We start from the raw sequence: 17,444 nt of genomic DNA on the forward strand, positions 1-17,444 counted from the left end.
AGTGCACCAGTCCCTCCTGCAGCAAAGCACCCCCACAACATGATGCTGCCACCCTCGTGCTTCACGGTTGGGATGGTGTTCTTCGGCTTACAAGCATCCCCCTTTTTCCTCCTAACATAACAATGGTCATTATGGCCAAACAGTTCTATTTTTGTTTCATCAGACCAGAGGACATTTCTCCAAAAGTAATATCTTTGTCTCCATGTGCAGTTGCAAACCGTAGTCTGGCTTTTTTTTATGATGGTTTTGGAGCAGTGGCTTCTTCCTTGCTGAGCAGCCTTTCAGGTTATGTCGATATAGGACTCGTTTTACTGTGGATATAAATACTTTTGTACCTGTTTCCTCCAGCATCCTCACAAGGTCCTTTGCTGTTGTTCTGGGATTGATTTGCACTTTTCACACCAAAGTACGTTCATCTCTAGGAGACAGAACGCATCTCCTTCCTGAGCGGTATGACGGCTGCGTGGTCCCATGGTGTTTATACTTGCGTACTATTGTTTGTACAGATGAACGTGGTACCTTCAGGCGTTTGGAATTTGCTCCCAATGATGAACCAGAGGTCTACAATTTTTTTTCTGAAGGCCTTGAAATACATCCACAGGTATACCTCCAATTGACTCAAATGATGTCAATTAGCCTATCAGAAGCTTCTCAAGCCATGACATCATTGTCTGGAATTTTCCAAGCTGTTTATTAAAGGCACAGTCAACTTAGTGTATGTAAACTTCTGTCCCACTGGAATTGTGATACAGTGAATTATAAGTGAAATAATCTGTCTGTAAACAATTGTTGGAAAAATGACTTGTGTCATGCACAAAGTAGATGTCCTAACCGACTTGTCAAAACTATAGTTTGTTAACAAGAAATGTGTGGAGTGGTTGAAAAACGAGTTTTAATGACCCCAAACTAAGTTTATGTAAACTTCCGACTTCAACTGTACGTCCACTACCTGATCGCCATATCAACCCAACATATCTTTATCGGAGTGGGACAGCAGAACATTTTGAACCCTGTATTTAGCTGAAATCTTGTGTATTTTATTCCTAATGTTCCCATTTTTAATAATAATAGTTTTAGCCGGGCTTCAGGGGGGCTCATAAGCAAGCATTTCACAGTAACGTTTACACAAATTGTATTCGGAGTATGTGACAAACACAATTTGATTTTGATTTAACCTTGTTTAAAAATGTTGGTGGTTGGCAAAAGTGTGATTCGGTGCACACTACATATCTATTGATCGGCCCAATCATTAGCTCAATAAGACCTAATGGTTACGAGATAATCAATTAAATAATCAATAAAAAAAATACATCAAATTTGGTATTTGATTAAATGTTTATACAGGATATATGTTTATATTCCTTAAATCAATAAGAGCTAACTTAAAGGGATGGAATGAGGTGCTGGGAAGCTCTTAAAGGACAACACACACACACCGTACCGACCAATAGCAGCAGATGGTCATCCTCTGACCACCAAACATCATGCGTCTGCTCATTTCCTGGTTATTCTACATGTTGAATCCCCACTGTTCATTTCCTGGTTATTCTACATGTTGAATCCCCACTGTTCATTTCCTGGTTATTCTACATGTTGAATCCCCACTGTTCATTTCCTGGTTATTCTACATGTTGAATCCCCACTGTTCATTTCCTGGTTATTCTACATGTTGAATCCCCACTGTTCATTTCCTGGTTATTCTACATGTTGAATCTCCACTGCTCATTTCCTGGTTATTCTACATGTTGAATCTCCACTGCTCATTTCCTGGTTATTCTACATGTTGAATCTCCACGGTTCATTTCCTGGTTATTCTACATGTTGAATCCCCACGGTTCATTTCCTGGTTATTCTACATGTTGAATCTCCACTGTTCATTTCCTGGTTATTCTACATGTTGAATCTCCACGATTTCTGGTATTCTACATGTTGAATCCCCACTTATTTCTGGTATTCTACATGTTGAATCTCCACTGTTCATTTCCTGGTTATTCTACATGTTGAATCCCCACTGTTCATTTCCTGATTATTCTACATGTTGAATCCCCACTGTTCATTTCCTGGTTATTCTACATGTTGAATCTCCACTGTTCATTTCCTGGTTATTCTACATGTTGAATCCCCACTGTTCATTTCCTGGTTATTCTACATGTTGAATCCCCACTGTTCATTTCCTGGTTATTCTACATGTTGAATCCCCACTATTCTACATGTTGAATCGCCACTGTTAATTTCCTGGTTATTCTACATGTTGAATCCCCACTGTTCATTTCCTGGTAATTCTACATGTTGAATCGCCACTGTTCATTTCCTGGTTATTCTACATGTTGAATCGCCACTGTTCATTTCCTGGTTATTCTACATGTTGAATCGCCACTGTTCGACCCCCAGCAGACGATTGCAAGGCCAACCATTACTTTTAGCTGTTGGTGTGTGTGTGTGTGTGTGTGTGTGTGACTCACAGCGTTCTTGTAGAAGAAGTACAGTATCATGTTGGCCAGTCTGGAGTAACACCAGTGGCCATGGACCAGCAAGAGCTTCTGAAGGTTCCGGAACCGCGGAAGGGCAAAGTCACTAGCCATCACAGCCTGTAGAGAGACACACACACACACACAAAATACTCAGAGAGAGAACGAGACAGAGCCGACAGATGTGGATGTAAGGACATTTCCATAGATAACTGCTGTTTCGGGATGTTTTTAGTGTGTGTGTGTGTGTGTGTGTGTGTGTGTGTGTGTGTGTGTGTGTGTGTGGGTCACGAGCTTTGAACCAGTGCTTTTAGGGGGTTGCGAAGACATTGCAGATTTTAGGATCTAGTTTCAACCTCCTGCCAAATGTATGACCATATTAGAGACACATTTTTCCTTCAGATTACACAGATCCACAAAGAATTCGAAAACAAATCCAGTTTTGATAAACTCCCATACAGTAGAAGTCGGAAGTTTACATACACCTTAGCCAAATACATTTAAACTCAGTTTTTCCACAATACCTGACATTTAATCCTAGTAAAAATTCCCTGTCTTAGGTCAGTTAGGATCACCACTATATTTTAAGAATGTGAAATGTCAGAATAATAGTAGAGAGAATGATTATTCTGTTCCTACAGAAACCACCTTTTCTGTCCCCATTACCTTCTGTCCATTGTGACGGGGCTGAATTTGTCTGAATCATCTCAGTGCTTCTCCTTCCAATAGGGCACTTCCCCTTTAATTTCCAATTAAACAGTGCTTCTCCTTCCAATAGGGCGCTTCCCCTTTAAATTTCCAACTAAACAGTGCTTCTCCTTCCAATAGGGCGCTTCCCCTTTAAATTTCCAACTAAACAGTGCTTCTCCTTCCAATAGGGCGCTTCCCCTTTAAATTTCCAACTAAACAGTGCTTCTCCTTCCAATAGGGCGCTTCCCCTTTAAATTTCCAACTAAACAGTGCTTCCCCTTTAATTCCATATTAAACAGATAGCATCAGCTACGTAAAACTGGGGGGTTTGTGATGGTGGTGCGAACGACGATGTGTTGAACCCTCAGTTGTGAAGCTGCTTCACTCCGTTTGTTTTGTTGTAATTTTAAGCTTTGTAGCCTCGTCTCAAGTTTACCCAGGATCCGATCCACTCTTTGCGTCCGTTGGTCTACACATATCCGTCGTTCTTCATGGCCTTTTCTCCTCTGTTTGGCGGATTGGATTGTCTGACTGACTACAACGTTTTTTTTTTTTTTGCGTACGGTATTTCATGTGTTTTAGTGTGATGTATACCGTGATGATTTATGTGGTCAGTTTTCCTTGAAGACTACAACTTTTGATTTATGTCGTTGAAGACGTATTGAGATTTTATACTCTTTATGGTTGTTCTTTTGATTGTATGATTGATACTGGGGTTTACGCTACACTGGTATGAACGGACAAATATTGAGTGACTAAGGTCACTTGAGTTCCCTGAACTCGTTTACCGGGCTGGACTCTTTTTAGGCCCGAGGTACAGGACCTTTCTGGAGGAACCAGAACTCATTATGTGTTATATTGTTATGTGTTTGTGATCATTTCTGTTGGTAATACAACCCACGCAAAAGAATACCGTTGTTTTGTAAGTTCTTTCCAATGTTTTAAGGGTTTATGAAAAGTGTATTTCCATCCTGTCTTTTACATGAGTCCTTTGTATTGGTGTAGACTTGACGGACCAGATGGGACTCATTCCCTCCCAAACCAAAAGGAGAAACGAGAGACATTTTCTCTGGTAGGCACAACCTTCCTGGCACCCCTATAAATAATAACCTCAAGTCAAAACGGTTCCCCCATGTTCCCTCCCTTCCTCCTGTCCTTCCTCATCCCTTTATATCTTTTATCATCCTCTCTCCTTATTCACTCTTTCTCCTCCTCTGTGGTTCTCCTTCTCCGTCATCTCCTTCTCTGTGGTTCTCCTGCTCCTTCTACCCTCCTCTGTGGTTCTCCTTCTACCCCCCTCTGTGGTTCTCCTTCTCCGTCATCTCCTTCTCTGTGGTTCTCCTGCTCCTTCTACCCTCCTCTGTGGTTCTCCTTCTACCCCCCTCTCTGTGGTTCTCCTTCTCCGTCCTCTGTTCCTCTGTGGTTCTCCTGCTCCTTCTCCCTCCTCTGTGGTTCTCCTGCTCCGTCCTCTCTTCCTCTGTGGTTCTCCTCCTCCGTCCTCTCTTCCTCTGTGGTTCTCCTGCTCCGTCCTCTCTTCCTCTGTGGTTCTCCTGCTCCGTCCTCTCTTCCTCTGTGGTTCTCCTGCTCCTTCTCCCTCCTCTGTGGATCTCCTCCTCTCTTCCTCTGTGGTTCTCCTACTTCTCTCCCCCTCCCTTGTCTCCCCCCTCTTTTCCCACTCCTCGTGCTCTCACTGTCTCTATCAGTCTCTCCCTTCTGTCTCCCCCTCTGTCCTCTCCCCACATCACGGCCCCGTTTCTCCTTACCTGCATGCCCTCCTGTCCTGAGATGCCGACGCCCACATCAGCCACCTGAATCATGCTGACATCATTAGCACCATCACCTGAGATTAATGAGAGGGGAGGGAGAGAGAGGGGGAGAGAGAGAAGGGGAGAGAGGGAATGAGGGAGGGAGGGAGGAGAGAGAGGGAGGAGAGAGAATGAGGGAGGGAGGGAGGGAGGAGAGAGAGGGAGGGGGAGGGAGGAGAGAGAGGGAGAGAGAGGGAGGGGGAGGGAGGGAGGAGAGAGAGGGAGGGAGAGGGAGGGAGAGAGAGGGAGGAGAGAGAGGAGGGAGGAGAGGGAGGAGAGAGAATGAGGGAATGAGGGAGGGAGGGAGGAGAGAGAGGGAGGGAGGGAGGAGAGAGAGGGAGGGAGGGAGGGGAGAGAGGGAGGGGGAGGGAGGAGAGAGAGGGAGAGAGAGGGAGAGAGAGAGGGAGGAGAGAGTGGGAGGGAGGAGAGAGAGGGAGGGAGGAGAGGGAGGAGAGAGAGGGAGGAAAGAGGGAGGAGAGAGGGAGGAGAGAGGGAGAGGAGAGGGAGGAGAGGGAGGAGAGGGAGGGAAGAGAGAGGGAGGGAGGGAGAGGGGAGGGAAGAGAGAGGGAGGGAGGGAGAGGGAGGAGAGACACTCAGTAAGAGGTGCTAGCAGCTCAAAACCCCTTGTCCTCTGTACTCCACCTTAGTGCTAAAACAGCAACGACAGAAAAACAACTGAGCTTCCCAAGTGCACCAGCAGTAACAGTCAGTAAACAGGGGAAGACCCCCACCAGCTGTAACAGTCAGTAAACAGGGGAAGACCCCCACCAGCAGTAACAGTCAGTAAACAGGGGAAGACCCCCACCAGCAGTAACAACAGTCAGTAAACAGGGGAAGACCCCCACCAGCAGTAACAACAGTCAGTAAACAGGGGAAGACCCCCACCAGCAGTAACAGTCAGTAAACAGGGGAAGACCCCCACCAGCAGTAACAGTCAGTAAACAGGGGAAGACCCCCACCAGCAGTAACAGTCAGTAAACAGGGGAAGACCCCCACCAGCAGTAACAGTCAGTAAACAGGGGAAGACCCCCACCAGCAGTAACAGTCAGTAAACAGGGGAAGACCCCCACCAGCAGTAACAGTCAGTAAACAGGGGAAGACCCCCACCAGCAGTAACAGTCAGTAAACAGGGGAAGAGCCCCACCAGCTGTAACAGTCAGTAAACAGGGGAAGACCCCCACCAGCAGTAACAGTCAGTAAACAGGGGAAGACCCCCACCAGCAGTAACAGTCAGTAAACAGGGGAAGACCCCCACCAGCAGTAACAGTCAGTAAACAGGGGAAGACCCCCACCAGCAGTAACAGTCAGTAAACAGGGGAAGACCCCCACCAGCAGTAACAACAGTCAGTAAACAGGGGAAGACCCCCACCAGCAGTAACAGTCAGTAAACAGGGGAAGACCCCCACCAGCAGTAACAGTCAGTAAACAGGGGAAGACCCCCACCAGCAGTAACAGTCAGTAAACAGGGGAAGACCCCCACCAGCTGTAACAGTCAGTAAACAGGGGAAGACCCCCACCAGCAGTAACAGTCAGTAAACAGGGGAAGACCCCCACCAGCAGTAACAGTCAGTAAACAGGGGAAGACCCCCACCAGCAGTAACAGTCAGTAAACAGGGGAAGACCCCCACCAGCAGTAACAGTCAGTAAACAGGGGAAGACCCCCACCAGCAGTAACAGTCAGTAAACAGGGGAGGAAGAACTCCCTTTAAGAGTGTGCTCCTAATCTCAGCTCGTTAACTGTATAAAAGACACCTGGGAGCCAGAAATCTTTCTGATTGAGAGGGGGTCAAATACTTATTTCCCTCATTAAAATGCAAATCATTTTATAACATTTTTGACATGCGTTTTTTGGGATATTTTTGTTGTTATTCTGTCTCTCACTGTTCAAATAAACCTACCATTAAAATTATAGACTGATCATTTCTTTGTCAGTGGGCAAACATACAAAATCAACAGGGGATCAAATACTTTTTTCCCTCACTGTATATATATCATATTATGTATGCTATTATATATACACAAGTGCATTCGGTAAGTATTCAGACCCCTTTACTTTTTCCACATTTTGTTACAGCCTTATTCTAAAATTGACTAAATTGTCCCCCCCCCCAATCTACACACAATATCCCATAATGACAAAGGACATTTTTTGTTGTTGAAATTTTTGGTAATTTATTTTTTAAAAATCAATAAATTAAATATCACATTTACATAAGTATTCAGACCCTTTACTCAGTACTTTGTTGAAGCACCTTTGGCAGCGATTACAGCCTAGAGTCTTCTTGGGTATGACGCTACAAGCTTGGCACAACCTGTATTTGGGGAGTTTCTCCCATTCTTCTCTGCAGATCCTCTCAAGCTCTGTCAGGTTGGATGGGGAGCGTCGCTGCACAGATATTTTCAGGTCTCTCCAGAGATGTTCGATCGGGTTCAAGTGCGGGCTCTGGCTGGGCCACTCAAGGACATTCAGAGACTTGTCCCGCAACCACTCCTGCGTTGTCTTGGCTGTCTGCCGTTGTCCTGTTGGAAGGTAAACCTTCGACCCCAGTTTGAGGTCCTGAGTGCTCAGGAGCAGGTTTTCATCAAGGATCTCTCTGTACTTTGCTCCGTTCATCTTTGCCTCAATCCTGAATAGTCTCCCAGTCCCTGCCGCTGAAAAACATCCCCACAGCATGATGCTGCCAACACCATGCTTCACCGTAGGGATGGTGCCAGGTTTCCTCCAGACGTGACGCTTGGCATTCAAAGAGTTCAATCTTGGTTTCATCAGACCAGAGAATCTTGTTTCTCATGGTCAGAGTCCCTTAGGTGCCTTTTGGCAAACTCCAAGCGGGTTGTCATGGGCCTTTTACTGAGGAGTGGCTTCCGTCTGGCCACTCTACCATAAAGGCCTGATTGGTGGAGTGCTGCAGAGATGGTTGTCCTTCTGGAAGGTTCTCCCATCACTACAGAGGAACTCTGGAGCTCTGTCAGAGTGACCATCGTGTTCTTGGTCACCTTCCTGACCAAGGCCCTTCTCCCCCGATGGCTCAGTTTGCCCGTTCGGCCAGCACTAGGAAGAGTCTTGGTGGTTCCAAACTTCTTCCATTTATGAATATTTTTTAAAATAAATTAGCAACATTTTTCGCTTTGTCATCATGGGGTATTGTGTGTAGATTGCTGAGGATTTTCTTATTTTATTTAAGTAGTTAAGGGGTCTGGATACTTTCAGAAGGCACTGTATACCGGTCAAAAGTTTGGACACACCTACTCATTCCAGGGTTTTTATTTATTTTTATACTATTTTCTACATTGTAGAATAATAGTATAGACATCAAAACTATGAAATAACACATAAGGAATCATCTAGTAAACAAAAAAAGTGTTAAACAAATCCAAATATATTTTATATTTGAGATTCTTGAAAGGAGCCACCCTTTGCCTTGATGACAGCTTTACACACTCTTGGTATTCTCTCAACCAGCTTCACCTGGAATGCATTTCCAACAGTCTTGAAGGAGTTCCCTCATATGCTGAGCACTTGTTGGCTGGTTTGCCTTCACTCTGCTGTCCAACTCATCCCAAACCATCTCAATTGGGTGGAGGCCAGGTCATCTGATGCAGCACTCCATCACTCTCCTTCTTGGTCAAATAGCCCTCACACAGCCTGGAGGTGTGTTGGGTCATTGTCCTGTTGAAAAACAAATGATAGTCCCACTAAGCCCAAACCAGATGGGATGGCGTCTCACTGCAGAACGCTGTGGTAGCCATGCTGGTTAAGTGTGCCTTGAATTCTAAATAAATCACAGACAGTGTCACCAGCAAAGCAGCACCACACCATCACACCTCCTCCTCCATGCTTCACGGTGGGAACCACACATGGGGACATCATCTGTTCACGAACTCTGCGTCCCATAAAGACACAGCGGTTGGAACCAAAAACCTCACATTTTGACTCAGATCAAAACGACAGATTTCCACCTGTGTACTGTCCATTGCTCGTGTATCTTGGCCAAAGCAAGTCTCTTCTTTTTACTGGTGTCCTTTAGTTGTGGTTTCTTTGCAGCAATTCGACCATGAAGGCTTGATTCACACAGTCTCCTCTGAACAGTTGATGTTGAGATGTGTCTGTTACTTGAACTCTGTGAAGCATTTATTTGGGCTGCAATTTCTGAAGCTGGTAACTCTAATGAACTTATCCTCTGCAGCAGAGGTAACTCTGGGTCTTCCTTTACTGTGGCGGTCCTCATGAGAGCCAGTTTCATCATAGCGCTTGATGGTTTTTGCAACTGCACTTGAAGAAACTTTCAAAGTTCTTTACATTTTCCGCATTGTCTGACCTTCATGTCTTAAAGTAATGATGGACTGTCGTTTCTCTTTGCTTATTTGAGCTGTTCTGGATTTTCTGGATTTTTTTGTTGTTATTCTGTCTCTCACTGTTCAAATAAACCTACCATTAAAATTATAGACTGATCATTTCTTTGTCAGTGGGCAAACGAACAAAATCAGCAGGGGATCAAATACTTTTTTCCACTCACTGTACCTATGGCCAGCGTTGAGGAACTAGACTGGCACCTACCTATGGCCAGCGTTGAGGAACTAGACTGGCACCTACCTATGGCCAGCGTTGAGGAACTAGACTGGCACCTACCTATGCCCAGCGTTGACGAACGTTGAGGAACTAGACTGGCACCTACCTATGGCCAGCGTTGAGGAACTAGACTGGCACCTACCTATGGCCAGCGTTGAGGAACTAGACTGGCACCTACCTATGGCCAGTGTTGAGGAACTAGACTGGCACCTACCTATGCCCAGCGTTGACGAACTAGACTGGCACCTACCTATGGTCAGTGTTGAGGAACTAGACTGGCACCTACCTATGGCCAGCGTTGAGGAACTAGACTGGCACCTACCTATGGCCAGCATTGAGGAACGTTGAGGAACTAGACTGGCACCTACCTATGGCCAGCGTTGAGGAACTAGACTGGCACCTACCTATGGCCAGCATTGAGGAACTAGACTGGCACCTACCTATGGCCAGCATTGAGGAACTAGACTGGCACCTACCTATGGCCAGCGTTGAGGAACTAGACTGGCACCTACCTATGGCCAGCGTTGAGGAACTAGACTGGCACCTACCTATGGCCAGCGTTGAGGAACTAGACTGGCACCTACCTATGGCCAGCGTTGAGGAACGTTGAGGAACTAGACTGGCACCTACCTATGGCCAGCGTCATGACCTTCAGTTTGTTCCGGACCAGTTTAACCACCATACTCTTCTGCAGCGGCGTGGAGCGACAGCAGAGGACTGACCGACAGCTCCTCGCCACCGCCAGGAACTTCTCATCTAGGCTGCTGTCCAGTGCGTAGGCCAGCGTCCGCCCGTCAATTACCAAACCCAGCCGGTGCACCAGGAAGGACTGGGTCTGGGAGGAGGAGGAGGAAGGAGGAGGAGGAGGGGGGAAGGAATAGGCGGGAGCGTAGTCTTTCTGAAAGGATCTGGAAGGATCCGAGGACAGGAACTTAGCCTGGATGTAGTGTAGACTCTCCTCTAGAAGGACTGCCATCGCCTCCTGTTGCAGAGACCGACAGAGAGAGAGAGAGAGAGAGAGAGAGAGAGAGAGGGAGAGAGGGAGAGAGAGAGACAGACAGAGGGAGAGACAGGCATAGAGGGAGAGAGGGAGAGAGAGAGAGACAGGCAGAGAGGGAGAGAGAGACGGGCAGAGAGAGAGAGAGGGAGAGCGAGAGGGAGAGAGAGAGAGACAGGCAGAGAGGGAGAGAGAGCGAGAGAGAGAGAGGGAGAGCGAGAGGGAGAGAGGGAAAGAGACAGAGAGGGAGAGAGGGAAAGAGAGAGAGAGAGGGAGAGAGACAGGCAGAGAAAGAAAGAGACAGAGAGAGAGAGGGACAGGCAGAGAGGGAGAGAGACGGGCAGAGAGGGAGAGCGAGACGGGCAGAGAGGGAGAGAGAGACGGGCAGAGAGGGAGAGAGAGACGGGCAGAGAGGGAGAGCGAGACGGGCAGAGAGGGAGAGAGAGACGGGCAGAGAGGGAGACAAGACAGGCAGAGAGAGACAGGCAGAGAGGGGGAGAGAGACACGCAGAGAGGGGGAGAGAGACACGCAGAGAGGGGGAGAGAGACAGGCAGAGAGGATGAGAGAGAGACAGGCAGAGAGGGGGAGAGAGAGACAGGCAGAGAGGGGGAGAGAGACAGGCAGAGAGGATGAGAGCGAGACAGGCAGAGAGGGGGAGAGAGAGACAGGCAGAGAGGGGGAGAGAGAGACAGGCAGAGAGGGGGAGAGAGAGACAGGCAGAGGGGGAGAGAGAGACAGGCAGAGAGGGGGAGAGAGAGACAGGCAGAGAGGGGGAGAGAGAGACAGGCAGAGAGGGGGAGAGAGAGACAGGCAGGGAGAGAGAGACAGACAGGGAGAGAGAGACAGACAGGGAGAGAGAGAGACAGACAGAGGGAGAGAGAGAGACAGGCAGAGAGGGGGAGAGAGAGACAGGCAGAGAGGGGGAGAGAGAGACAGGCAGGGAGAGAGAGACAGACAGAGGGAGAGAGAGAGACAGACAGAGGGAGGGAGAGAGACAGGCATAGCTGTAATAGAAACTCTCCTCCAGTTAGATGGTGCTGCAGTGGATACAAGCCGTTTTACTGATCAAAATGAACTGATCAGTTCAGTTAATTTTAGACTGATCTTAATTGTTTTGGTACATAATGTCTCCGCCATAATGAAAACAACTTCTGGACACTAGAACAGCGATCACTAACCTCAATTTGGATGTAAATTTCTACTTTAACGGAGTAAAGCAGGACATTCTGCCAACTCCTAAACAGGCCCTAATACCCGGGACTCGAAAGAGGAAGTGGCGGCGCAAGTAGGGGAAAAATGAGCCAGCATCCTGAAGACACAACGTTGGCGAGTAAATAAACTGCCTCGATTGTACATTCCATTAGCGAACGGACAATCACTAGAGAATAAACTGGATGAGCTCTAGACTCAAGACTATCCTATCAACAGGACCTGAAGAACTGTAATATTCTGTTTCAAGCAGGACATGGATAGAATTACAGTGAAGACAAACTATGAAATAACACATATGGAATCATGTAGTAACCAAAAAAGTGTTAAACAAATCAAAATATATTTTACATTTGAGTTTCTTCAAGTAGCCACCCTTTGCCTTGATGGCAGCTTTGCACACTGTGCACACTCTCAACCAGCTTCCTGAGGTAGTCACCTGGAATGCATTTCAATTAACAGGTGTGCCTTTTAGAAGTTAATTTGTGGAATTTCTTTCCTTCTTAATGCCTTTGAGCCAATCAGTTGTGTTGTGACAAGGTAGGGGTGGTATACAGAATATGGTATTTTAGCAAATAAGGCTAAGTCCATACTTTGGCAAGAACAGCCCAAATAAGCAAAGACAAATTACAGTTCATCATTACTTTAAGACATGAAGGTCAGTCAATACGGAAAATGTGTCGCAAAAACCATCAAGCGCTATGATGAAACTGGCTCTCATGAGGACCGCCACAGGAAAGGAAGACCCAGAGTTACCTCTGCTGCAGAGGATAAGTTCATTAGCGGTTACCAGCCTTATGAGGACCGCCACAGGAAAGGAAGACCCAGAGTTACCTCTGCTGCAGAGGATAAGTTCATTAGAGGTTACCAGCCTCAGAAATTACAGCCCAGATAAATGCTAACAGATGTCTCAACATTAACTGTTCAGAGGAGAATCAGGCCTTCATGGTCGAATTGCTGCAAAGATACCACTACTAGACAAACTAAACAACGTCTTTGCCCGCTTTGAGGATAATACAGTGCCCGCTAACAAGGACAGCGCCCCCCTCCAACCTCTCCTCTCCGTGGCCGACGTGAGTAAAACATTTAAACGTGTTAACCCTCGCAAGGCTGCTAGCCCAGACGGTATACTTAGCCGTGTCCTTAGAGCTGGCTGGTGTGTTTACGGACATATTCAATCTCTCCCTATCCCAGTCTGCTGTCCCCACATGCTTCAATATGGCCACCATTGTTCCTGTACCCTGTCTGTGACTCTCTCCCTGGCCTGTCTACCCCTCTCTCCTTATTCCATCTGTCGCCCCTATAAAGCTGTGTGTAAGTTTGGTTAAAATTTGAAGATGGCGCCGTACTGCGTGGCAGCTATCTTGCGAGCTCTGACCCAACTTTGCTATTTTGTGATTCTTCCGCGACGCGTACAAGGCCCTCCCTCGCCCCCTTTTGGCAAATCTGACCACGAATCCATCTTGCTGCACCCCTCCTATAGGCAGAAACTAAAACAGGAAGCGCCCGTGCTTAGGTCTATCCAACGCTGGTCTGACCAATCGGATTCCACGCTTCAAGATTGTTTCGATCACGTGGCCTGGGATATGTTCCCGGGTAGCCTCAGAGAATAATGATGTATACACTGACTCGGTGAGCGAGTTTATAAGGAAGTGTATAGGAGATACACTGTACCCACTGTGACTATTAACACCTTCCCTAACCGGAAACCGTGCATGGATGGCGGCATTCGCGTTAAACTGAAAGCACTTTCCACCGCATTTAACCATGGCAAGGAGAATGGGAATATGGCCGAACACTAACAGTGTAGTTATTCCCTCCGTAAGCCAATCAAACAAGCAAAGTGTCAGTAAAGAGACAAAGTAGAGTCGCAATTCATCGGCTCAGACACGAGACGTATGTGGAAGGGTCTACAGTCAATCACGGACTACAAACAGAAAACCAGCCCCTGAGTCGCGGACATCGATGTCTTGCTTCCAGACAAACGAAACACTTTCTTTACCTGCTTTGAGGATAATACAGTGCCACCAACGCAGCCCGCTACCAAGGACCCTGGACGCTCTTTCACCGTGGCCGACGTGAGTAAAACATTTAAACGTTTTAACCCTCCTCGCTAGGCTGCCGGCCCAGACGGCATCTCTAGCTGCGTCCTCAGAGCATGCGCAGACCATCTGGCTGGTGTGTTTACGAACATATTCAATCAATCCCTATCCCAGTCTGTTGTCCCCACATGCTTCAAGATGGCCACCATTGTTCCTGTTCCCAAGAAAGCAAAGGTAACTGAACTAAATGACTATCACCCCATAGCCCTCACTTCTGTCATCATGAAGTGCTTTGAGATACTAGTTAAGGATCATATCACCTCCACCTTACCGGCCACCCTAGACCCACTTCAGTTTGCATACCGCCCCAACAGGTCCACAGACGACGCCATCACACTGCACACTGCCGTATCCCATCTGGACAAGAGGAATACCTATGTTAGAATGCTGTTCATTGACTGCAGCTCAGCATTCAACACCATAGTAACCTCCAAGCTCATCATTAAGCTTGAGGCCCTGGGTCTCAACCCCGCCCTGTGCGATTGGGTCCTGGACATTGACGGTCTGCCCTCAGGTGGTGAAGGTAGGAAACAACATCTCCACTTTGCTGATCCTCAACACTGTACTCCCTGTTCACCCATGACTGCGTAGCCATGCACGCCTCCAACTCAATCATCAAGTTTGCAGACGACAACAGTATTGGGCTTGATTACCAACAACGAGGAGACGGCCTACAGGGAGGAGGTGAGGGCTCTGGGAGTGTTGTGTCAGGAAAACAACCTCTCACTCAACGTCAACAAAACAAAGGAGATGATCGTGGACTTCAGGAAACAGCAGAGGGAGCACCCCTCCCTATCCACATCGACGGGACAGTAGTGATGGTGGAAAGTTTTAAGTTCCTCGGCGTACACATCACGGACAAACTGAAATGGTCCACCCACACAGACAGCGTGGTGAAGAAGGTGCAACAGCGCCTCTTCAACCTCAGGAGGCTGAAGAAATATGGCTCGTCACCCAAAACCCTGACAAACTTATACAGATGCACAATCGAGAGCATCCTGTCGGGCTGCTCCTTCCATCCAACATTGAAAATTCCACACATAAAAAAAAACTATATTTGTTTTGCTCAGAAAACTTGGGGGGCCAAATAAAACCACCTGCGGGCTAAATTCAGCCCTCGGGCCGCCAGTTGGGCAACCCTGCACTACATGGAACAACAGATAGTCACCCCCCAAAAAAACATCTGAAAGTAAGTTCTGAAGTGTCGGTCCTATATCGGAGAGATATAAGATCAGGAAACATTTGTTATTATTATAATTTGTTTTTTAAACATGTATTTAACCTTATTTTTTGTCACTTTACAAGTGTCCATATATACTTCCATTTAATCTTTTCGACTGCTACTGGGGGACCTTCAGACGAGTCTTGTGAGGCCTGTGGGAATCCGAGAGCAAAACAACCGACATCTAAACCCCCGAGCCTTAGAGCCTTAGCCTTTAGACTGCTAAATAGTCAGCCAAAAAGCTACCTGGGCTATCTGCATTGACCCCCGAGCTATAAGACTGCTAAATAGTTAGCCAAAAAGCTACCTGGGCTATCTGCATTGACCCCCAAGCTATAAGACTGCTAAATAGTTAGCCAAAAAGCTACCTGGGCTATCTGCACTGACTCTTTTGTTTGTAATTATTTCTCTCTGCATTGTTGGGTTGGGCCCATAAATAAGCATTTCATTGTTAGTCTACAGTTGTTGTTTAAGAAGCATGTGACAAATACAGTTTGATTTGCCGATTTGATTTGCAATCGCCTCCTGGTGCAGAGAGAGACAGAGAGAGACAGACAGAGAGAGAGAGAGAGAGAGAGAGAGAGAGAGACAGACACAGAGAGAGAGAGAGAGAGAGAGAGACAGAGTGAGAGAGACAGAGAGAGACAGACACAGAGAGAGAGAGAGAGAGAGAGAGAGAGACAGAGAGAGACAGACACAGAGAGAGAGAGAGAGAGAGAGAGAGAGAGAGACAGAGTGAGAGAGAGAGAGTGAGACAGACACAGAGTGAGAGAGAGAGAGTGAGACAGACACAGAGAGAGAGAGAGACAGAGAGTGTAGTGCGCTATATAGTGAATAGGGTGCCATTTTGGACACAGCTGTGGTTTGGTCAGTTACCTGAGAGTCAGTGTTGAGGTGTGTGTGTGTGTGTGTATCATCTCACCTGAGAGTGTTGAGGCGTGTGTGTGTGTGTGTGTGTGTGTGTGTGTGTGTGTGTGTGTGTGTGTATCATCTCACCTGAGAGTGTTGAGGGTGTGTGTGTGTGTGTGTGTGTGTGTGTGTGTGTGTGTGTGTGTGTATCATCTCACCTGAGAGTCAGCATTGAGCAGTGGTATAAAGTAATTAAGTAGAAATACTTTAAAGTACTGCTTAAGTAGTTTTTTTTGGTATCTGTACTTGACTATTAATATTTGACACCTTTTACTTCACTACATCCCTAAAGAAAATAATGTACTTTCTACTCCTTACATTTTCCCTGATACCTAAAAGTACTCATTACATTTTGAATGCTTAGCAGGACAGCAGGTCCAATTCACACACCAAGAGAACTTCCCTGGTCGTCCCTACTGCCTCTGATCTGGAGGACTCACTAAACAGAGAACATCTCTGGTCATCCCTACTGCCTCTGATCTGGAGGACTCACTAAACAGAGAACATCCCTGGTCATCCCTACTGCCTCTGATCTGGAGGACTCACTAAACAGAGAACATCCCTGGTCGTCCCTACTGCTTCTGATCTGGAGGACTCACTAAACAGAGAACATCCCTGGTCATCCCTACTGCCTCTGATCTGGAGGACTCACTAAACAGAGAACATCCCTGGTCATCCCTACTGCCTCTGATCTGGACACACATGCTTTGTTTGTAAATGATGTCTGAGTGTTGGAGTGTTCCCCTGGCTATCTGTAAATGATGTCTGAGTGTTGGAGTGTTCCCCTGGCTATCTGTAAATGATGTCTGAGTGTTGGAGTGTTCCCCTGGCTATCCGTAAATTAAAAATCAAGAACATTGTGCTGTCTGGTTTGCTTAATATAAGGAATTTTTTATTATTTGTACTTTTACTTTTGATACTTCAGTATATTTAAAACCAAATACTTTTAGACTTTTACTCAAATAGTATTTTACTGGGTGACTTTCACTTAACTAATTTTCTTTTATTCAGGTATCTTTGCTTATCTCTCTCTCTCTCTCTCTCTCTCTCTCTCTCTCTCTCTCTCTCTCTCTCTCTCTCTCTCTCTCTCTCTCTCTCTCTCTCTCTCTCTCTCTCTCTCTCTCTCTCTCTCTCTCTCTCTCTCTCTCTCTCTCTCTCTCTCTCTCTCTCTCTCTCTCTCTCTCTCTCTCTCTCTCTCTCTCTCTCTCTCTCTCTCTCTCTCTCTCTCTCTCTCTCTCTCTCTCTCTCTCTCTCTCTCTCTCTCTCTCTCTCTCTCTCTCTCTCTCTCTCTCTCTCTCTCTCTCTCTGAAGACCTGATCCCTAGGACCATGCCTCAGGACTACCTGACATGATGACTCCTTGCTGTCCCCAGTCCACCTGGCCGTGCTGCTGCTCCAGTTTCAACTGTTCTGCCTGTGGCTATGGAACCCTGACCTGTTCACCGGACGTGCTACCTGTCCCAGACCTGCTG

At 46.9% G+C, this 17,444-nt stretch overlaps 1 protein-coding gene across 1 annotated transcript in view; it reads right to left on the minus strand.

Moving 5' to 3' along the window:
• Positions 1 to 17,444, minus strand: part of atp10a (ATPase phospholipid transporting 10A) — a 217,411-nt gene that overhangs the window by 20,260 nt on the left and 179,707 nt on the right. Inside the window, exons 14-16 of the mRNA XM_045696689.1 lie at positions 10,164 to 10,515; positions 4,922 to 4,998; positions 2,463 to 2,588 (exon numbers count right to left, since the gene is read on the minus strand). Of these exons, the coding sequence (XP_045552645.1) occupies positions 2,463 to 2,588; positions 4,922 to 4,998; positions 10,164 to 10,515 (555 nt within the window). The remainder of the gene's footprint in view (positions 1 to 2,462; positions 2,589 to 4,921; positions 4,999 to 10,163; positions 10,516 to 17,444) is intronic.

Source organism: Salmo salar, chromosome ssa16 (genome assembly GCF_905237065.1).
Source record: "Salmo salar chromosome ssa16, Ssal_v3.1, whole genome shotgun sequence".
In the NCBI taxonomy this organism is placed as follows: Eukaryota; Metazoa; Chordata; class Actinopteri; order Salmoniformes; family Salmonidae; genus Salmo; species Salmo salar.